Here is a 24,585-nt window from a genome sequence, read left to right as displayed (position 1 = left end):
TTTCTCGACAATTCCAAAATCTCGTTGAAACTCAAGTGTGATGCGTGATACTGGAAAAAGAACATTACTTTCTTTTTTCTTCTTTCGATTACCATTTTAAAGAGTAGATTACGTTTTCTCGTGTGTGGTGGTTGGTAGTAGTCTCATGAAACATTGATGAACTAATCCCCTTGAAATTGCTCTTGTGCAAGCTCTGATTTTTAGTCTTTCTCCACTCCCCAACCCCTCATAGTTTGAACGTTTACTCAGAAACAACTGAACGGGATGGGATATCAAGTCCTTCGAACTTATTGACTTTATTTTCTCAATATATATATATAAGTATCTATGGGAAAATGAAAGAAGAAAGAATATCGGATGACATCAAGATTATTGTTTATAAAAGAAAATTTCATTTCTTTTTTTTTTCTTTTTTTTTTGTAGAAATAAAAGTACACTTTTATTAGATCCAACATGAATGAAATAAAAGTAAAGTTAGTTGAAAGAAAGTCAAATAAAAATGTTTAGTAAGTCTTAATTTAGGTAATGCCATCGTTAAAAGGAAAACTTTATTGTTACGAACTACTATAGGGTTTCTAAGCAAGGGTTTTATTTCAAAAAGGACTATCCCTTTTGTATTTTTTTGTGTGTATCGAACACTATCGGTAAGCACGAGACTTTTTCGTATTAGGTTCCACCAATCTGCATATTGGAAAACTTCTTTTTTTTTTCTCTCTCTTTCTTTCTTTCTTTCTTTCTTTCTTTTTTGTTGCCTACCCTTTTTCTTTCTTTCCTTTTTCACAGATAAAGGATCACTCGCGACTTTGTGGGACGACGACAGCTTTTGTGTCATGTTTTTTTCTTCTTTTTTTTTTTTTTTTTTTTTTTATTTATTTTTTCTTCCCTTCTATTGCATCCTCTCTCACATCAGTATTTTTCTAGATGCTGTTTGACGCTTGCTATCTCCAAAGAGCGTTATTAATTCTACACCCCCTCTTTCTTCATCCCCCATTTCCCTTTTATCTATCTCTCTAGTTGATCTTTTTCGTTTACATACATTTATATATGGATTTGTATAGATACGTGTGTATATTAATGTTTGATCAGATCGTTCATTGAATAGTTCAGAAAACCCTTGACAAAAGAAATCTTCTTCACTTCTCTTCTTTTCTTTTCTTTTCTCTGTGCTTTAGGGATAAAACATGAGAGGGATGAGTTTGATTGCATATTTCAAAAAAAAAAAAAAACGCAACCTACACACCTGCGTATCAACAACTTTTTTATTATTTTTTTTTTGTTTACAGAGAAAAAGATATTTATGCAACACATAAAATCATTTTTGTTTTTCTGCAACTTTACTTTCGAACATTTTGTATTATTTATTTTTATTTCTTAACAAATTCTTTGACCTCATTTTTTCCCTTTTTTTCATTTTATTTTTGTTGTTGTTGTTGTTGATTGAAATTTCTATTTTTTTTTCTATTTTCACATTTTCTTCGTACGCATGTATAAAGGATAGAGAAATATATATATATATGTATACTACACTACTAGTGAAAAATTCGTAGGATACGTTTGTACCTACTCGACTTTTTCGTCTTGGAAACCCCCATACATTTCCACACACATATACGAGGTAGAAAAGGAAATTCAATTCCCGTGTCAACAGAAGCGAATTTATCGCGAACGCATAGAACGGAATCGGTGATGTTGCTGCCTGCCCCGTATGAATACAAAACTTTCCTATGGTCGGTCTAGGAGGTAGCATACTCACGAATTCGCAGTTTTAGATTCCGTTTCTTGTTACCACCCACTCTCTATCAATCTATCCATCTATCTATCTATCTTTTTCTCTTTTTATTTTTTATCTTTATTCTTTTTCTCTTTCTTATTTCAAGCAAACCTTTTCCTACAATTCCAGTAGCCCACCCAGCCAGGTTTCTTTTCAACCAATGTTGGATAACCTTCCTTCCTTCTTTTCTATTTCTCCTTTTTTACCATCTACTTACTATATCGTGACGTATTTTTCCATTCGAAGAAAGAAAGAAAAAAATATACATATATATATCTTGAAAAATTCTTTTTCCTGTTACTTCTCGTTCTAGACACGCTATCCAAAAAAAATCTGGAGAAGGGATGTTATATATATATGTGTGTGTGTATATATTTTATACATTTCGATCAGACGAGCGTAAACTGCAAATCCTCTTGATAATACCAACCTAGGTTTTCGAGAATCACCTTTGGATTCAACAACAGTAAAGGAAAACTCTCTGTTCTATTCTTTTCTGATAACGTTCGGTATGTGTATTCGTTTTTTTTTTTTTTTTTTTTTACCTTTTCTCTTTTATCTTTTATCTTTTTTCTTTCTCTTATTTATTTCCCTTCTTTCTTTCATTCTTCTTGTTTTACATTCATTTTCTATTCCTTTCTTTTTTTTTTTTTATTTTATAATTTTTTTCTTTATTTTCCCCACTAGTTTTCTTAACCCTTTGAGTACTGAATACTTTTAACTAAAATGTTTCTTAGGAACAGAATAATTTATTAATAATAAATTATATTAAATAATTCAAGTTTTCCTTTATATATAAATAATTAATTATTTTTACCAAACGCATATATGCGTCCATAGCACTCAAAGGATTAACATTCAGATTACATTATAAACCTATAACAAGTATATAAACTGTATCATCATATTCAAAATAATATTAGTTCACAAAATATTCATATATTTCAACAATGAATAATAATAGTAACATTACTAGACTTCAATGAACATGAATCATAGTGAAAAATCATTTTAATAAAAAACTCAAATTACTTTTGTTATTCGTATAATAAATAGTGTATTATTATTATCATCATTCTTACTCGTTTATCGTATCTAATTGAGAAATGGACTAAAATTGATAGCATGAAAAATGAAACGATTTCATTTTGATAGTTTGCAAATGGAACACAAATATTTTATTTCGATTTAGAGACTACTACTCCCACATTTTTTTGTTCTATTTTTTTCCAATTTTTTTTTTTTTACCACTTTTTTTCAAAGCTACGACACGGTTGACACATAGGTAACAGATACGCGTATTGCTGCAGGTATAAATGGATACAGTATTTCTTTTTTTTTCTCTCTCTCTCTCTCTTTCTAGTTTTATATTTCTTTATTTTAACAATATGTCAAAAAGTTGTTTTTTACTCGTAAAATACAAATTTTTAACATATATATATATATATAACTTATTTTGAAGTAACATTTAAAATAATTCCATTCATCCTACATTCATTCCAACACATTTCTATCAAAATCAAATTTTTCAACCCCTATCAAAATTAATTATATAATATAATTCCTATTAAAAATCATAACCTAATTAAAAACAATAAACAAATACAACGAATACACAAATGAAAATCAATTGAAATGACGAAATATCAAGCAATCTGATTTACACCTTTGATGATGACGTGTGGGTTGATGCAAATGAATGAATGCACCGAATACAACGAACTTTATTATCTTCCTAGAACATAAATCTCAAGAGCGTATCTAGCAAACTTTCTTTCTCTTGCACACGCACACACAAAAACACACACTCACATTTTCTTTCTCTCTTTTGCATCTTTCATATTCTGTCGTCTCGAAAACGTATTCACGTTTCACGAAGCTGAAACTGCTGGTTCTGATACTGATACTGGTACTGGTACTGGTGTTGGTGTTGGTGCTGTGGTGCTTTCCTTCATCTTTAATTTAATTACCAACTGTGTGTAGGTGGACTAATTATTGCCAACCCACGACTTTCACGTATATTTCTTCTTTCCGCCAGTATCTGATATCATTCAACCCCTTCTTCCTACCCCTTTCTATCCTCTCATGAACGAACGAATTCATTTCTGGTTTGTCTTTTCTCTCACTCTTTCTTTCATTTTCTATCATTCATTTTCTTTTTCTTTTTTCCTTCTCTCACAGGTAACACTTCGAAATCGTCATTACGAATACTAAAGGGAGAATAATCTTTTTTTTTTTATCTTCCTTCTTCTTCTTCTTCTTCTTTGGCACCCATTCACCCCTACCTACCACCCACCACCACCATTTCTTTTTATATATTCAAGCCTGTCTTCCCTTCCCTTTCCCCCTTTCCCTTCTTTCCTTTTCTTTCCTTTCCTTCTCTTCACTTCGTTTGCTTCTTTTTTCTTTCTTTCTTTTATTTCTTTTTTTATTTCATCATCCTCTTCTTTTGGAAAGATCGAAAAAATTTTACGCTCTGTTGAACAGTGCAGGATCCTGCCGAGAAAGAAAGGATGAAAAACGAAAAAAAAAATAAAAAAACCCAAAAAGGAAAAAGAGGTCAAACGGAAAAACCCCGAGTAACATCGATGAATTTCTATAATTAAGAAACGATATTTCGTAACGTTTCCAATGAAATTTTGCAATTTCAATTTTTATCATTATTTGTAAAAATATTTGATTCGCAAACATTTTTCAAAATGTTTTATTATTTACTTTCTTTGTGATTATTATAAAAAATGGGCGCCTGTATGAATGCAACTCTCAAGACACATTTTGAAAATGTTGCTTGCGAGCAACATCTGTTGGGACGGAATTTTTTTTCTGTCCCAAAAGATACGCAACCCATAAACCCCTGTTCACACACACGTGTATTAACAGTTTGGTGTGAAAAGTGTGTCTGGAGGGTTGCATACAAACAGCCGCGCATTTTTATAAATTAATGAATAATTAAATAAATAATTACAAATTAAAAATACAAATAATATTATAATAATAATAATTTTTATAATACTAATTATTATGTATAATATTAAGGGTAAAAAAAAGAAATACAAGTAAAAATAAAAACACAAGTGGGGATAAAGTAGAATACACGGGGTAGATAAATGATAAAAGGGTGGTTTGTATTTTTTTTTTCTTACTCTCTCCACCCATCTCTCTCTTACTCCCTAAGGCATCCATCCGCAGGTCGTTTGCAGGTCGAACGGAACGGAACGGAACCGGTCGTGTCGGTGATTCGTTTATGAACGGTGCTTCGTTAAGTTCACTTGGACGCGTTTCCCGTTTCCATCGCGTAAAGTCTAAGAGAGAGAGAGAGAGAGAGAGAGAGAGAGAGAGGGAGAGAAAATCTGTGCCTCCGGCTGTTGTGTGGGAGTCTGAGAAATTTATCGATCGATAAGATCGATCGATCTATCGGTCTTTCGAATACAATGTTGTTCCCTTTTCTACGTGAGAGAAGATATATGTACAAGTGTTAGTATGTATACGTGTTTCTCTTCTCTTCTCTTCTCTCTTCTCTCTCTCTCTCTCTCTCTCTCTCTCTACGTGTAATTTATTTAGTATGTGTATGTGTGTGTGAACGTAGATTCTTCTCACGTATCCAAGTAATGCACGAGTTGAGAACACAACTAGGCTGGTTTGATCAAAGCAAGCAAGTAAGCAAGCAAGCAAGAAGAAGAAGAACCTTTAGTCATGTATTTTGTTCTCGTATGGGTGTGTCTATGTGTAACTAATTATTCATAGGCGTCATAACTTTGACATATTTAATTGTTAAATAATAAATCTTTACATTATTTTGTATCTTATGTTTTGTTAAGATAGGATCATTGTTTGAAAGTTTGTTCTATCATAAAATCATAAAATCATATTTTCATATTATTTTCTATCAATATTTTTTCTACCTGTTAATTAGGTTTCATTTGTTTAAATATTTATTATTTTTTATTATATATTTAAATATATATTCATATTTAAGTTGATTCAATTTATCCATGAGGATTGTGACGACAAACGTAAATGACAGGTATATTTTGTTTTTCCTTTGCAAAAATAATTACCATCTTTATAATAATCTGAAAAAGGTAAATAAGGTTCATTTAAAATCGGGGTCAATTAAAAACGTAATTACCGTATGAGATGATTATTATCTTTCTCTCACTCTCTTTCTCTCTTATGGTGCTTGACTGCCTATGAGGCGTTTTTTTTTTCTCGTTCGTTGAACAAGAACGACGACCTAAGCTCTACGAGTTCGTTCACACACCCTTTACATCGTACAACGTAACAACGAGATAAGGGCGGGGGTGGTGGTGGTGGTGGTGGTGGTGGTTGTGATGGGTATGTGTGCTTCCCGCGACTTATTAAAGGATTTAAAAGTTTCTGCCTCTTTGAACGTCCAACGAAGAAGATTGCCGGCGCGTAACAAAGTGTCCAAGGAGAAAACTAACACCCTCCACCCCCACACCCCTCCTTCTCGAAGGTTTTACAACGTTGCGTTTCACCCTTCCCGTTAAATCATCCGTTAAAACTCGTTCGATCGTAACGATGGGTTTAGAAGAAGATGAAGAAGATGAAGAAGATGAAGAAAAAAAAATATATATATATTTTTTTTATTTATAATTAAAGATGATGATGAAGATGAAGTAATGAAAAAGAAAATGGAAAATTATTTAACTTGGTATGAAGAAAATTATTAATTAATTTGAATTTAAAACATAATATTGAATATTATTACGATTAATAATTTAGTATTATATATTTTTGTTATATTTTTATTACAATTTGATTTTGTTTTACGTAAATAAAAAAAATAAAAAATAACAGTTGGAAGAATTTACCAATAAAAGAAGAAAAAGTATATAATACAATATATAAATAAATTATAAATATTTATCAATCTATATTAAATTGAAAATAACAAAAGCTCTAACATTGCTAAATTCATACTTATCACTCATTTTTCTTTTTCATTACTTCATTAACACCCGACTCGTAGGGAACTTAAAAAAAATTGCTGACAAAAAAGACAAAGAAATAAGAAGGGTTGAATAAAACTCTCATCTTTTCTCAAGGGAAAAAAACAAACGAATTTATTATTATTTATTTTCTTTATTTGTCAACTAACTGTAATAAAAAGGAAAAGGAAGAAAAATACATGAGAATGGTTTTAAGACGATTTACGTGTTTCTCTGTAAAGTATGTTTATTAAAAAAGCCAACTTATAAATTGGTATAAAACGATACAAATTTTGTCACTTAGGTATATATTATTTTAATATACAGTCTTTCCTCATCCAACATTCTCCGTGCGTATTAAAACCGATAAATTTGATAAAAACATCCAACTACAGTAAAAGAAAAAGACAGAAAGACAAATACTAGCTGGCAGTGAAGGAGAAAAATATCGAATTTTAGTTTGGTGCATACAAAGGGGGCCCCCACCCTCTTGTCCTCATCCATTCTTTGCTAGTATATTATAGTTGTATAGTAGTTCGCATACTTTCTCGTATCTGTCCACGAATAATAGAAAGAGAAAGATACACCGAGTGAGAGAAAGAGAAAGAGAAGAGGAAACATAAAACAAAAAAACAAGATAGCAAAAGAACAATACATTCATCCGTGTACAGACAGAAGTAATACGTACGTACGTACCTGTACTTTTACACATATGTAAAAAAAAGAGACAGAATAAGAGAGAGAGAAAGACATGGGATAAAAAAGAAACACCTAACAATTACAACGGGTGCTGCACTAACGCAATATCGCATGGTCCGCGAATGGGGGTTGGGTTGAGTTGGGTTGGGGGTTGGTGGCGTAAGTTATTGTTGCTTTCAGTATTCGAGTCTATTACGAATAGATGTTGGTTATATACGAGGTCGGACTAGAATGTAAACACGAAATGAGAGACCGAATATCAGAACCGACGTTTCTACCAAGCAAACACAAATGCACATTCACCTACACCTGCATATGCACATGCAAGTATATATATATATATACATGACCTAAACTTATTTATATTTAACATAATGTCAACACTTATAATTCAATTTACTTATAGGAAAAAGAAATGAGAAATTTTGTTAAGGTATTTGTGAAATGTTAACCCTTTGAATGCTGCATACTTTTAATTAAAGTGTTTTAATAAGGATAGATTATTTTATTATTTATTTGATTGTTTTGTTGATTTATTCTATTAATCAAATTGGAAATTATTAAATATAATTTAAAATTTAAAACTTCAATAATCAATGAACAAAACAATATTACATTATTTGCATTAATATTAAAAAAACACTTATATGCTTTAATAGTATACGTTAGGAATTTTTATCAAACTCATATATGCGTCCATAGCACTCAAAGGATTAACCTAAACCTAAAATAAATGATAGAAAAAATTCATAACTATCATCATCATCATATATATTGATAACATATATACATATGTATTGATCTAAACAAATGGAGATAGAATAACTAAGATCATAAATAATTGAAACAAAATGATTATTAAACGTTTAACTAGTGTCAAGTTCCTTTGTATCCTTATAACGTCAATTACTAAGTTATTGCACCTGGCATATAGAAGAGGAAAGTTAGGTTAATCTAGCAGCAAACCTTCTGTTTTCCATCCCACTAGCCAATTGCTTCTTCCGCAATGTGCATCCAGTAATATTGAGGGCAAAGATAGTAGTAGTGGACCACCCCTCGTAGAAATTCAACGGGGTTTTAGGTATCAGTGTTGTACCTGCTGTTCTAGCTACACAAACCAGTAGAGAAGGTTGCTTCCTCGTATGGATTCGAATGAATATGCAAACACAACGCTATGCTAACTTTCCAGAGATTCTCTCGGTAAACGGGTTGGAACAAGAAAGTATCAAAACTGAAGAAAAAAAAAAAATATATATATATAGCTCACAACTCGTGGAAATGAAACACGTAGAATACAAAAAAAAAATGTAGGTAAAACTAACTAAAGAAAATAGACAAAGTAGACCAACGTTTACGTTCGTGAAACTTATGTGAACTTATATTAACGTTTATATTTATAAAACTCCATGAAATTTCTATCCACTCTTAGAATATATTTAAACTGTTGAGTAAATAAAGAATAATAAGAATGATTTAAATGAATCTTGCAACTTTGTATTATATAAAATTAAAGATTTAAATTCATTCATTCATTCATTCATTCGTTCGTTCATTTTATATTTTATTACTCGACATTTACTTCAATTTTGTACTCCTGTGTGTTTAAATAAAATTGAGGGAGAGATATTTGTTAATAATATATTATAAGTCTTAAAAAGTAATGTATTTTCAGTAGTAAGAACGGTTATATGGTCTGACGCGTTGAAGTAGTAACAGTCGCGTATTACTGCGACTACGTTAAACAGACACAAAGTAGTAAAAGACACTTAACGTGTTTATATAAAAAGAGTCAGACATTAAAATATTATAAATAAATGAAAAACATGTGAAACGAATTTTCCTGACAATTCGATAGAATTTTATTCACAAAACCAATAATAAAAAAAAAAAAATAACATGTTGAAAACTTAAAAGAAAAAAATCTACTTACGTTGTACGTAGAATGTGTTATACAGAGAACAAACTTTAATCGTAGTAAGAAACACGTCTAGAGGTGTTTCTCTAACGTCAAAAAGACTTTAAACCATAGGTAACAAGAGCAAATCCTGTCAGGAAAGAAAATTGGCTCATCGCGTATTAGAAATGTTATTAGAGAAAAGTAACTTGACGTGTATCGCGTAGTAATAATAATAGTAATAGTAGTAGTAGTAGGTGTGAAAGAGATAGATATAGGATGAAACAAGTTCAGAAACGAAAGGGTCCAACCAACCCTTGGCAAGGTTTCTCATCCCCCAGTTCACCCCATCTCCACCCACTTCCTGTACTAGGATATCTCGCGTACGCGAACGCGTTTATGGGACTTCTGGGAACAATTATTATCACCCCCACACCCTTTGTTCTTCTTAGTTTCACACAGCAACGTTTCTCTACTGTCAGTTTCTATATAGTCAAGGCCATTGAAAGCTTTATTACATATACAAGCTCTCTCTCAATTCTTACACGCAACCTCAGTGAAAATGTTGATCCATCTTGTTCTACGAAAAATATTCATTTTCATCTAGTTTTTTCTTTTTTGTTTTTTTGGCAAACATAAAACGTACATTTCATTTCACTTATACTCTGTGTGCCAGGAATAAAATCTCAAACTCAAATGGGTTTCTTTAGAATGCTTTTTCATTCTATTATAAGTCATATTCGTAAAGTTGGCATTTGTTATTTTATCGCTTGTGTTATATTTAAAACTAACTGTTAGATGTTGTTTATTTTTTATGTAAAATATATATTAGGTCTATACCACAAAATGTTTTCTAGATTTATATCTAGGGATATGGGATGATTTTTTTTAAATGGGATACACAAATTATTATCAAGCTGTGTCAAAATAATAATGGCAATTATATTTGTTAATAACGTATAGAAGAGTCAATTAATTCTGAACAAAGTTTAAAGATTATAAACTTTAATCCTATATGAAACTACACATGTGTATATACATACATATATATGTATAGTGATTCTATCGTAGTAATTATGTCGTGAATATACGATAACGAACAAACACACATACGTTCATGATACTACGCGAGCTCACTTTCTTATCGGATCGTACAGGATCGGCAGAACGATCAGACCCAGTTTATGGAAGGACGATAGAAACGCATTTTGCGATACCACCAGTTTCGTGGGAATCCGTTAATATGAGGATGGAGGATGGGAAGTGGTTGGGTAGGTAGTTGGTTCACCATTCTAACGGATAAGGATCGAAGGGTTGAAAGCCACACGTGCCAGTTGTAAATCGTACGTTCTCATAATTAACGTCAATGACCATAATAGTATCACCTACTAACTTAAACTTTAACCTAATTAAACCCATACACATATATAGCTAATCAATTTTATTTTCATTATAAGATTATTCAATGTTAATTGTTGTTAATTAATACGTCAGTCAAGTGTCAGTTAATTAATACTAAAAGCTATAAAAAAAAATAAAAAAGGTACATTAATTAAACATTTTTGATAATACAAAATCACAGAAAAAGAATCAATCACATAATACGCCCCCATAAAAAAAAAAAGAATTGACAATAGATTTTCAACGAAAATTCTTTTCAATAAAATTTTATGGAATCACGATTCGTGAGTGTAATGCAGGAATTACATTTTGTAGATTACTCCCATGATATTAAACCATAACAGAAAATACCTTTGACTAAGTAGATACTAAATTTGTTTCAATGTATGCATTAACAGTATAATTATCGCGAATGGTTATTCTACTATATAACCCATAGAAATACAAAGATAGTTAAATAAATAGATAGATATAGAGAGATCATTTCAATATATATTTACTATTGAATACTACTACATACGGATTATGATTTTGTATTATCCATTGATCATTTTATACTAATTGACGTATGTATATTTAACACATGTCAATTACAATCCTATAGAATATTATTATATAACTTACATTCTAAATCGAAAATCAAATGTGAATATCATTAGTATTCGTGCAAACATCATAATCATCATAATCATCATAATCATAATGATCATCTCTTATATGAATACGTGAATCCATTGACAGAAGGAAGATAGAAAATCGTAGTCTAGTTTACGACGTATCAATATACCTACAAAATCAAAGAGAGAAATAGAGAGAGAGAGAGAGAGAGTATGTGTGTGTGTGTAAGAGTGAGAGAATGATAGTAAAGCTTACACACAAACCCTAGCCAATTTTCAATTTCGTAAAGCGATTCATCGGAGTAACTCTTGAGCCTACACATATGGTTACTGTTTGTACATGTACGTTTGTTCGTTCTATAACATATGTATAAACACGCAGACATAAACCGTTACAATCCCTAGAGAAGATACATTAGATAGAGATAGAAATAGAAATAGATAGAGAGAAAGAGAGAGAGAGAGAGAGAGAGGAACTATTGCCTACATAGCATTATTCAGAAACATGAGTTATAACACATCAAGCAGCAACACGTCGGATTAGAAGCAACGAGTATGGGATATACACAACAAACCAAAGCTATGAGGTTAGAGGGTGGGTGGATAGGGGTTGTAGGATGAGAAGAAGACTGAGACTTCAGGTATCTATTAACCAGTCTAACAGCATCCTACCTCGAAAGCACAATCCTCCACTAAATGTTAATTAATAATAACAATAATAAGCGTTAATAGGTAGACTCCCTCTCTCTCTCTCTCTCTCTCTCTCTCTCTCTCTCTCTCTCTCTCTGTGTGTGTGCGTGTGTTGTATGTTTCGGTTCTGTCACGCATATGGGGATATTATGTTTCCTTTGAAAACGATATCTAGCTATTCGAAATTTCTATACGTGTATATGGGTTTGCTTGGTTTGCTTACTGAGAAATATTATACCAACCCCATTTTCGTTAGATGAAAATGATTCCTTGTGTGGTGTGTATTGCATCACAAAGTTGCACGACTAGTGACACGTACTCTTTGATTTTATGAAAATTTCTATCAAAAGTTTGTTTATCTCTTTTTTTTGGGGGGTGGGGGGGGTTTATCTTTTTTTCTGTCTATCTCGTTCGTAAATTTTGTCGACTTCACTTATATCGGTGAAAGAAATTGAATTGTATTATTCGTTGGCATTTTTCTAGCCTACCATATCTGACATTTTCTATTTCTTCTCATTTTTATATATATGTTTGTCGTTGTTGTTTTAGAATATTTCCATAAAAATTTTATTTTTTAAAATATAAACCCCCCCCCCATCGTCGTTCTGTCGTTACGTGCGAAATGCGATTAGACGAAATGGAAGCAGCTGAGAGTTTTGAACAAAATAAAAAGATAATAAAAAATAAAATAAAACAAGAAATATAAAATTATATTTGCCTAATCAAAATTTTATTTTCTAATATTCAAACACGCGTTGTATTCTTATATAATATTTAATTGTAAATTGAAATCATTTTTATCACACTCTCTTTCTTTCTATTTTTATTTTAATTTTATTATTATTATTATTATTATTATTATTATTATTATTATTATTATTGTTTTGTTAATTTCAAGTACAACGTTGGATCTTAAGGGAACAATATCAAAGCGATTTAGAAGCAGACGAGATGAATTTGACTCACAGAATCGACGAAGGTTTCGACAGGGTAGATTTCAGAGCTGAATTCAGTCCAAGTCCAAATCTCGAAGGGCCACAACCTCAGCCAAGGGACAACGTCTCGAGAAATTTCCCTACTGTCAGTTCATCTCCACCACGTGCTAGGACCAACAATGATGGTAAGTTGAATTTTTTTTTTTTTTTTTTAATATTCTTTTGTTGATTTATTTTTCATTTCATTTTTTCTTTCAAAGTTCATTTTTCATTCAATTATTTCAATTGAATGAACAAACATTTTATTTCATTTTTGTCTACTTTCCATTGTATCTTTCCTAACGTGCTTATTAATATTTTTGTATTATATGTGGGTTTATGGTATTGCTATTGCTAGTGTTATACTACTTGTTTGCTTATTCTTTTACCCTAGTATCAATGCATGTGAATAAATTGTAATATTTATTTAAAAAACATATTTTTTCATTGCATATTACTATTATTGTTCCCAATGATTGTATCCTTGCACGAATAATTTCTATATTAATAATTAGTAAAGGGTTATTTGACAAATTTCAATTTGTAAATGATATGCACGTGTTATAATAAACACGACACGTTTTATGAAACACTTTATAAAATATTGTATGACATTCTTGACGAAATATTTAATATAAAATTCTTTACAAATTGCATAACACACGTTCATACATTTTATTATATACAAATTTTCAAAGAAGAAGAAGAAGAAGAAGAATATGATGAATTGATTATTATAAATGATGAATAATTTGAAGTAAATACTTTTCTTACGATAGTAGAAATGATGATAATCTCCCACCCATCGTCATTTTCGTCGTCTTGAGAAACTCAAAGTTTCACACAGTAGGTGTGTTACGTTCTTTGAGGTAAATCAAGCAAACTGAAACAGAAATGCAGAAGCTTTCCTACGTTTCTCTAACCATCCTTTAGGATAAAAGGGGTGAGAAGGGGGTAAAAGGAGAGTAGAAGGAGGAAATGCTATAAGAGAATCGGACGACTGAGTTTCCACAATTCGAATTTCCGCGGTTCTATGTATATGTATGTGTGTGTGTTAGTAATAGTAGTAGTAGTAGTAGTAGTAGTAGTAGTAGTAGTAGTAGTAGTTTCTTCCGGTTTACGCGTATTTCTCCTTTTAATGAGTTTATCGCAGTCCTGTGTGCATAATGCGACATACGTTTGTAGGTTTATACGTAAAACGTTATACCTACTTTGTCGCTTACGTTCTAAGTGAAACTTCTAAAAAGGGGTAAGGGGTGAAGGTGGAATGAGGAAAGAAAGAAGGGGTGGTTGAGGTGAAGTGTGTTAACACACGACTTTACAAATTTCTTATATCGAAGTTAAATTTAAACAATTATTTTTCTTACTATTAAATATATTATTTAATTATAATATTTATTTTTAGATTACTAGATTATTAAATAGTTCTATTTTATAGTCTTTTTTTTGTTTTTGTTTTTTCTGTGTCGAATAAATCTATACTATTTTTTTCTTTCCCTTCACCCCTTTTTCTTCCACCCTTTTTCAACGTGTCTGTTAGAATTTTTCGACGAACGAAGGAAACTCCGATTACGTGTGTAAATACAATCAAACAAATAAAAATAAGAAAAAAAGAAGAAGGTGTAAAAGGGGGTTACGAAAAATTGCTACACACACACACATACATACACAAATATATATATATATATGAAGAATCCAACTACCCTTTCTTTCTTTTGGTTTTCTTTTTTTTTTCTTTTCGTCTTCTCGTCGGTATAAATTGGACGAAAGAAAAACACAAAAAGTAAAGGGATGAGAAAAGAAAAGGAGAGGGGTGTGTTAGTAAAGGGAAAAGAGGCAAAAGGGAGTTTCGATCGTCTTGTAAAATTGGATAAGGTTTCTAGAAGAACACGCTTGATATTGGTTTCGGTGCCAAACCATCATCACCCAGCGTCCTAACAAAACGTTTGGCGCCAATTTCGAATAGAAGTAAACTGACAAAATTGTCATACTCTCGAAAATTGCAATATATATATATATATATATATATATACCTATATATTTTCAAATGAATTCTATAAATAAGTTTCTTGAATTTTCATCATAATGAATTCTTATTTTCTTTTTTAAAATGATAGTACAATTTTTATTTGATTTACATGAACAATTTAAATAAAAATTTACATTTAAATTTAAAACCAAACTTTATCAAAAATGATAAATAAAAATTTTTGCATCATTTAAATAATTCATTTGTAAAATATATATTGTATTTATAGTTAGTAAAATATCGTTTGGTAATCTCTTTTGCTTCCTGCTTTTCTCTCTATTATCTATCTATCTATTTATTTATCTATCTACGTATGGGGGTTTACACTTAACAGTTGGAATCTATTACATCATTATCTTTACTCAAAGTTGCACGATTCTGTTACTCTACTACTACTATTATTATTACTAATATATATGCTTTTAATTAGAATCTTGAATTATCTTAGCGGTTTGGAATTCAATCTACCACCCTCTTCACACCCCTAAAACTATTTGATATCCATATTACGAATATAGAAACAGAATTTTCTATTAAGTTATTTCACAGGATAGAATATATTTTGTGTAACATACGTAATTGAAAATATATGCTTTTTTCACACCCCTACCCACCCTTAAATGTTTATTTAACTACTATTTTCTTTGTTTAATTTTTTATATTCACTTTGTAAATGATATTTTTTCAAATTATATGACTTTAAAATATAATTATGAGTTCATTTTGAAAATTGGTCAGAAGTAGAAAGATTATTATTATACAAAAATAGATAGATAGATAGATAAATAGATAAATAGATAAATGTGTGTATAATACATAAGAAGAAAGAACAAAAATAGGGAATATTCTTCCTGGAATCTTTTTACGAACGATTTCTCTACTACCACCCCCCTCAACAGCAGCAGCAGCAGCAGCTCGTCGCGGAAACGCTCGACTCGTTCCACTTGATCGAGCTTTAACTTTATCGGCCCGTAGAATTTAGCGTCATAACGCTAATTAAAGACTAGCTAGGGAATGAAAGAAAAAGAAAAAGAAAGAAAGAGAGAGAGAGAGAGATAGAGAATGAGTGAAGGGGTGGCATGGGAGTAAAAGAGTAGAGAGAGGGGTAAAGTTAGCAACGACCAGCAGCAGCCAATGTTCCTCGTGAAACTTCACATTATCGTTCATTGCTTTTGTGACCTTTCTCTTCTATTTTTGCTAGTAACTATCCCACTAGGAACTTTTCGATCTCCCTCGCTCCTATCTTTGGTGAAAGCAAACTTTTCCAATATTTTCTTCCCCGCGAAATTATAAGAAAAGAAAGAAAGAAAGAAAGAAATGAGAGTAATATGAGAGAGAATTTCCGGCGTCTCTTATAATCACTCGCTCGTGGGTGATTAGATAATCCGATTTAATCGAATCGAAATCGTTTTCATAACCCTAAATGCTTTCCATTAATTCTTTCTTTCTTTTTTTCTTTCTCTCTCTCTCTCTCTCTCTCTCTCTTCCTCATCGAAAGATTATTCTTTTTCTTTTCTTATAAGATATCGAAACTTTTGTTTTTAAAGGTTTCACTTCTAACTTGAGTGACATGCACACATGTTTTTTTTTTCTTCTATTTTTAATTTTCTATAATTTCTTTACTTTATTTTTCTTTTTCTTATTCTCTCTCTCTCTCTCTCTCTCTCTCTTTTCTATTTTCTTTTTTTTTTCTTTTCCCATTTCTATCTTCCTACAACACTACCACCACGTTTTATACTTTGAAATCTACGAACGGAAAGAGTATAAAATTCCTTCTCTCCTATCCCTTACCTTTAACACCCACCCCTTACCCCTTATCCCCCAACTTCAACTCAAACCTCGTCCGAGCGTGTTCTCCTTGATAAGATTTTTTCGTAAGAAAAAGTATCCCCTGATGTAGATCGAAAAAGGCAAGCATCCTACAGGAGAAAGGGAATGTTTTTAAATCTCGCAATAGTCAGAGAGAGAGAGAGAGAGAGAGAGAGAGATAGAGGGGTGAGGGGAATCGATCGAAGTATTCTCGTTCGGTTGTCGCCTACCAACGATCCTCGATAAATTTTACGACGTTCCGAGGCGAAAGGTAATCGTTTTCCTCCTACAAAAGTCAAGAGCACTATGAAAAGGAGACGATATATGCGTCCTTTGAGGTCCTACTTCCTTCAATCCACCCACAAACCCCAGCCCCCACCTTCATCGAGCATCCCTTTTTCCCCGGGCTTTCGAGAAAGCATCGATTTCGTTTTGCTAGCAATCGGCCGAAAGTGCATTTGAATTTTTTTCGTCGAGACGAGCAACGGGTTTTAAACCTTCGGTTGTATGCACCCACTACTACTACTACTACTATTCCACTTTTTTTTTGCAAGTTGAATCACTGAAGGGAAAGGTGAAAAAGGGTGTATGTATATATATATTTCTGTTTCGTTCATTTTTCTTCTTTTATTTTTATTCTCCTTTTCTTTCATATCAAACCCCGAGAATATAAATCGAAATACCCTAGTGAATTTAATAAGATAAATTTCCCTTTGTTTGTTATTTTTATTCGTCACAAAAAACTTTGCAAATTTACAATCTAAAAAGAATTAAATAATTCTCTATAGAATTTTATTATATATTTTATTTTGTTGTAAATAATTTCATTTCATTGTATAATGCATGCTGATTTTGCAAAGCAAGCGTATTGGATAAAATGCATCGTGTATGTATTTGTAAATATGTAAGTACCTACTACTACTACTACTACTACTATTACTATACCTCACTCTCTCTTTCTCTCTCTCTCTGTCTCTCTTTCAACGTTATGCGATGCCAGCAACGGGGAGAAATTTTTGGCATGCGCACTCTCTCTAGCATTATTCGTGATTTTAAGGTAATTTAACTGTGACACGTTAGGGGAATGTTAATTGTATTATATAATGGAATTATTCGATACGTGTCACACTTTATATTTCTCTACGATATTTAACAATTATTTAAGTAAGTCAAATTTTATAACAAATTAAACTTATCTATATTTATGTATTACGGTTGACCGTCTAACACATATATATATTATATATATATAAAAGTACCATGTGCATATATATATGCAGAAAAGCGCAAAGGCTTGAAAGTTTCTCTGAAATTGCGAACGAAACACTCGACACTCGCCTTTTCTATGTGGCACAAGAAAATTTGCATTTCTAATTACACATTCACGTTCACTTTAAACACGTTACCCGGTTATACTTGACAAAAGATTACGTTGGGAGATCTTCTTCGTATGTTAAACGTCATGTTAAAGTCCCTAGTAAAAGGGAAAACTTGTTCTTTGCCCTCTTTTATTCCTTTTTTTTTTCTTACGTGTCTTAATTTTCTCCTTATAAGAACGTTTTAGTTGTAAAAAAAAATTCTCGATAATATCCGACACTATTGTACATTTTTTTTTTTTTTTTTTATATTCTTGACACATCAAAGTACCATTTTGTAAAAAACTTTACTTTCATCGTCACATTTCTTTGACTACTTGGATTATATCCACGTTTTAAGGGATGATCATGTTATTTTATTTTTTTTTTTGCTTCTTCATTCATCAAATTAATTTTACAAATAATTTCTTTTGCTCTAATAACTCATTTTTGTTGAGAAAAGCTCATGCAAAATTCATTCGAATGATATCTAATTAATATCATCAACTGCGAAGCTAAAAATTTCTTCCTGTAAACGTAATAGAGCTTTAATTCAAAAATTGATTAATCCTCTATAAAGAGAAAATGGTGGCGGATCATCCCTACTGTAAAATGCATCAATGCTTCCTCTGTAAATAATTTATTTATCTCGTCGAAATAATTTCTATTTCATTGAACAAAAAAAAAACTATTATTTTTGTATACCAACGATGGTGTTCAATTGTACATTGTCTATTATCACCTAGTTTTTTTTTTTTTACTATATTTGTATTACACATCCACATCTTACTTTTCACTATTTGTTTTACTCTGTGTCAATCACAATTTTCTTCATTTACATTTTCTCTCTTTCGTTTTATAATCACATATTTCTCGGCCACTACAGTGGAGAACACGTTGAACAAATTAAGCTCGATCGGTAAAGAAGGAAAAATAACCAAAGAAAATGGCATGTCCTCCTTATCAGCCGTGGTAACCACGGGAATGATATTTGGCAACAACAAGGGTGGTAATAGTAGTGCCCTACCTACGACGGTATCACCGTCAAACTGTACTACAGTCGTCTATGCAGTTCCCGATGAGGATCGTATGGTTGTTGGATATCTCAATGAATGGATCAATGCCTACTCATTCATATCAAGTAAGTACATTCGCAAATTTTTCCATTCTACGACCATTACTTGGTTGGTAATCCATGCGAACTTCTTTTTACGGCAAGTGTTGGTAAGGTAAATTCCTACAGAAGAAAAAATCACTAGAAACAAATGAAGAAACAACTCAATCGATACAAACATGAAAAACTCACTAGAAAAATGAAGAAACTACTCAATCGGTACACTAATAGGACATATGCTACACAAATTATTCATAAAATAATAATTACAATAATTTAAGACAATGAAAAGAGAAAAAATAGTAAACACAATTATTTAAATAACACGTATTCATTTTAAAACAAAGTTATGTTTGATTAGAATGCAACTGCATCCTACTAGGCATTTGTAGTTTTCTTTTTTATTTTTTCTAGTTAACAAATCATAGTTTTAGCATGATCGCTCGGTGTTTTCATGTTCGTAAGTTTTTCTGAAATGGGATAAATTATATTTTGGCTCGAATCAATCGATAGAATTTTTGTTTGATGGCTGTTGAATAAAAGCCGGTGGCGCAGGTCCATGGTTCTACAAACACGGATTGTTAGTTTGATCGATAAATGAGCATGAAAAATATTCTAGTTGAATTGCATGCAATATTCTTTTAGTCGCGGAAAAAAAACCCCTAGACCACAATCCAATTTCCTATCGTGGGTATTTTGCACAAAAGTTTCTCTGTTTTGTTTTAAACAAAATAAAAAAATGCTCCCTCACTCCATCCCCTAGAAAAAAATATATATATATATAAATTCGAATGATACATGATTTGATCTTTTTTGTTTTCTAATTTTGTTTTTTCATGTGGCCACACACAGACAATCAAGAAAAATTTTATCTCTACATCATCGTGTCCGTATCCGGTGGTGTACTCGTATTTTTGGGCTTGGTGATTGGCAAACTTCTGTTGAGTCGTCATCGTGCTAAACGTGACGCAAAGTTTCACGCAAACAACGATGCACTACCAAACGCATTTACCGACAACATCTCCGAGGTCGATGCAAACATCGATCTAACCACACCAGTTCCTGTCCCGATGCAGGACACCAGGTAAATTAATTTAATCCCATTTTGATGGAATGTAAGAAACATTCCAGAAAGGAAAATCATATTTCAAATAAAACGACGAGCATAGCAGAAATGTTTCTTTTAAGTTTGTTATTTTTTCTAATTTGTCAAATGGATATACCTTGTCGCGAATATTTCATATCATAGTAGTAGTATACTTAGTATCATATAGATATATATATATAAATATTATTGACAAGTTAAACTTACTATTTAAATAATAAATCAAAAAAAAAAAATAATTTGATGGTTGGTGTTTTAAAAAATCTATAATCAAATACAAAACACTTGACACGTTTTGACGATTGGTAAAATAAAGACAATTCAAGTGTATTAATTAGAAATAATAATAATAATAATAAAATAATTTGATGATACTTTTATCATTTCAGAATACCTGAAACACAATTAGCAGAAAGACTTCACGGTAGCGAACGATATTACACAGACACTAGGATACCATTGTCGCCTAACAGCATTCACACGGCGCCAATTCATCATGCAACTGGCACGACAACGACGATGACGACGGGTGTCAGGGTTGATCTGGGTAACCACATGGTTGGCACGGACAATCTTCATACGATTTTACGCACGGAAAATCCACCACGAAGCCTCAATACCAAAAGCTATTACTATGGCTGACACGAGGAAGGGGTTGTCCCTCGTGAGGGACGACCCCCATCATTGAGTCCCGTTCCGGAAGTTAGCATGAGAAATTATTGCTTTTAAATTGAATACTGCCACAATTCATTTATTATATATTATATTTCTTCACATACTACTACACCAACCACTATCACTAAACGATTCAAATAATTTTCACATACACCATATGACTTGCATAAAAATACATACACATACATACATATATATATATATATATATAAAAGGTGTACGAAACGTACATTATTAATTTACTATGACAAAACCCGCTGTAAACACGTCGTCAAAGTATTTGAAAATTTAGCAACATTTTTCCACCCTTCGCAAATTTGTCCATATTTTAGCCCATTTTTCTATTTTTTATTTCTTCCCTTTATTCATCTTTTTACCGGGTTTCTTTTTCTTTATCTTTTTTCGTTATCAACCACCGAAAGAACGAAGCTTATGTTAGGGAGATCTTCAGTGGAAGAATCGTTTGAATAAAAAGTATGAAGAAGAAAACGTATCAATGCGTATATATCCCTGGAGTATCGAAACGAAAAGATGGGCAAAATCGATAAAAGTCGTTTCACCTTCTTCTTCTTCTTCTTCTTCTTCCTTGAGTAACACACATACAAACACAACTTTACTTCTGTACCTTTAAATGGAACTCGATTTATACGAATACGCTTTAAAATGATATATCTTGTCACCAAAGAAAAAAGGGAATTTTTTTAAAATGTTTAAACAATCAAATATTTACACTTATAACAATTTACCAACCCCCTCAAACAAACCACACATACAAATATATAATATCGTTAGAGGAGACTTCATTGAAAACTAAGTTTTATTCTTTTGCTAAAACTTTTTACAAACCAAGTTCCATTCTTTTGTTAAAATTTTGTTAGTAAATTGTTTGTACATCTTGTTTGTTATACTATTCGACGTGTTTTACAGCGAATTTTGTTTCAACTGACTTTAGACATCATTGTTTTCTCATTTATATTAACATTTCGCTCAGTTTTAAATCGTTGCAGCGATAAGAATAAAAAAAAAAAAAAAAAGAAGGAAAAGAAAAGAAAAGCAAAGAAAACTTTTATAATAGTTAACAAAAAAAATTAATTGTAATATGTATATCAACATTTGTAAATACGATCGTGTAATTTACACAATTTATCTCATAAGATAAAACGGGAAAAGTGTGTTTAAGTGTTTTCAAATCGGACGGACCATAGTTACAAAAATATTATTATATTTCTCCGTACCATCGAATAATTAAAAAAAAAACAAAAAAGAAAAATAAAAAACAAATCGATTTTCTAACAAAAAAAAATAAATAAATAAATAAATAAATAAATAAATAAATTACGCCGCGATTACGATAATGCTCAAGATACATTTTCGAGATCGTTAAAAATGAATTTTATGATGATAAAAAGAGGACTGAATAACAAAAAAAAAACTAGGAAAGGAAAAGAAAAGGTATAATAGTAAGAGAAAAAAATTAAATTAAATAAAAATGAATAAAATAATAATAAAATAATAATAAAAATCAATAAATCATTCAAATAATTAAATACACGAATATATGAGTTTAATAAAATACGGAATATATTTTTTTTCTATTATTATTTTTTTGTTGTTGTTGATTAAAGTTAAATGAACAAAACGAAACACAAAAAAAATAAATAAAAAAAATATATGCTCGTTAACTCGTAGTATATTATTAATTGTCGTCCGTATCTCGTTTGATATAAAAAAAATGAATATAAATAGATAAGCACACACACACACACATAAACAAACACACACATATATACACGTAAGAAAGTTAGAAAGACAGATTTGAAATCTGAAAGAGAATTGATTTATTTCAACAAAACTTTTCGTGTTAGTTATAAAATATAACAAATCTTTCCTTACAAAAAAGAATCACCAAAGAGGGGTAGTTCTGTCACGCGATTTTATCGATAAGAAACCCTTCGGATTATATAAGAAGCACGATTTTTCATAATTAATAATAATAATAATAATAATAATAATTTCCTTAAGCTGTTTTTCTTGTTGCTATAGGCGAACAACGTTCTCACGGGATCGGTTTTTGTTCGTAAGATTTTATCGACATTATGAATTAATACACCACCCCTGATCGTAGTTCAATCGATAAAAATGTTTTCCTCCCCCTTTTCCCTTTTCTCCTTGATTTCTAATTTTCATCTAATGAAAAAAAAAGAAATGAAAAAAAAACAAAAGGAACGTTCCTTTTTTTTTTAATAATCGTTAAGAAAATCTCAACAAAAACAAACGTCCAACGTTTCTACTAATTTTTTTTTACATCCTTTCATCCAAAATTTCAATTTCAATATTAGACGATTTTTTATCCCGATATTAATACCTGTAAATAATTAAATAATTTCATTTTTATCAACCTGTATTATTTCTTACACAATTTATATTTTTTTTTGTTCATAGTATAATTTAAAAAAAATAAAATGATATTTCATCAACGCGTAAAAACAACAAAATTTTCTTGAGAAATAGAATTTAATTTTCTGAAATAGTTGTTTGTTGCTGTTGTTGTTTTTGTTTTTGTTGTTGGTGTCTTGATTAGAAACCGCATTTCGCAATAATCCGTCAGGCTACTGTTTTTTTTTTTTTTTAATTTTATTTTATTTTTTTAATTAGCTTGGACTAATTAAGACGCTCGTAGTGTCGCGTCTGACTCGCCACGACTCGTCACAGTTCTCCTAAGATAAAAAGAAATGGAAAATAGAATTTTAATTGCTAGTAGAAACACACTACTACTACTACTACTATTACTATTTCTTCTACTTCTTCTTTCATTTCTTTTCCTCTGTTTTTTTTTTTTTTTTTATTCTTCACTCTATTTCCTGCCACTTCTATATTTGTTTGTTTGGTTTTTTTTTTTTTTAATCTCCTTTATCTTTCTTTATTTGATTATTTCAATTTGTTTTATTTATTCTTCTTCTTCTTCTTCAAAAAAAAAAAAAACCAATTTTTAATTCATCAATTACTAACTGCCAATTGACTCTACTGCCATCAAACGATTACTGCCAATTTTTTTATTCCTTTTTATTTTCAATTCTTTGCTATTTTCTTTCCACATTTTTCTTTCCTATTCTCGTTCATTTTTCTAATACTCTTACTCTATCAATAATAAATAAATAAAAAAAAAACAATGATCAAATTTACAATTAAATAAAATAAAAATGATGTTGATGATGATGATGAAGAAAAAAATTAAACAAAAAAATTTAAGAAGAAGAAGAAGAAGAAGAAAAGATGCATGTGTCCTTGTAGCATACGAACGATGAGTTATCGAGTAAAAAATTCTATCAAAGATTCTTTTATTAATTAATTACCAACAAACAAACAAAATAATAACTATATATCATAGTACACGATGAGATTCGAAAAATTGTTTATACGATTAATTAATATCGTGTATCGAGGTTGACCTCCTCGAAACGGAGTGCCTGATATATAACATTCAACGAGAAACATACACA

At 30.8% G+C, this 24,585-nt stretch overlaps 1 protein-coding gene across 6 annotated transcripts in view; it reads left to right on the top strand.

Moving 5' to 3' along the window:
* The window catches only part of LOC107072366 (uncharacterized), a 134,622-nt gene extending 110,367 nt beyond the window's left edge, over nucleotides 1-24,255 (top strand). For 5 of the 6 annotated variants that reach the window (XM_015332232.2, XM_089171470.1, XM_089171471.1 and 2 more), the window contains 4 exons: nucleotides 12,923-13,144; nucleotides 19,078-19,332; nucleotides 20,158-20,389; nucleotides 20,800-24,255. In XM_015332232.2, coding sequence (XP_015187718.1) covers nucleotides 12,923-13,144; nucleotides 19,078-19,332; nucleotides 20,158-20,389; nucleotides 20,800-21,052 — 962 coding nt within the window. In that variant the 3' untranslated portion in view covers nucleotides 21,053-24,255. The remainder of the gene's footprint in view (nucleotides 1-12,922; nucleotides 13,145-19,077; nucleotides 19,333-20,157; nucleotides 20,390-20,799) is intronic. The other variant, XM_089171472.1, reaches the window with a different exon arrangement.
* The last annotated feature ends 330 nt before the right edge of the window (nucleotides 24,256-24,585 follow it).

Source organism: Polistes dominula, unplaced genomic scaffold (assembly GCF_049000335.1).
Source record: "Polistes dominula isolate Pdom_NZ unplaced genomic scaffold, Pdom_raw_medaka contig_26, whole genome shotgun sequence".
NCBI lineage: Eukaryota > Metazoa > Arthropoda > Insecta > Hymenoptera > Vespidae > Polistes > Polistes dominula.
This window is presented reverse-complemented; position numbering and strand designations above follow the sequence as displayed.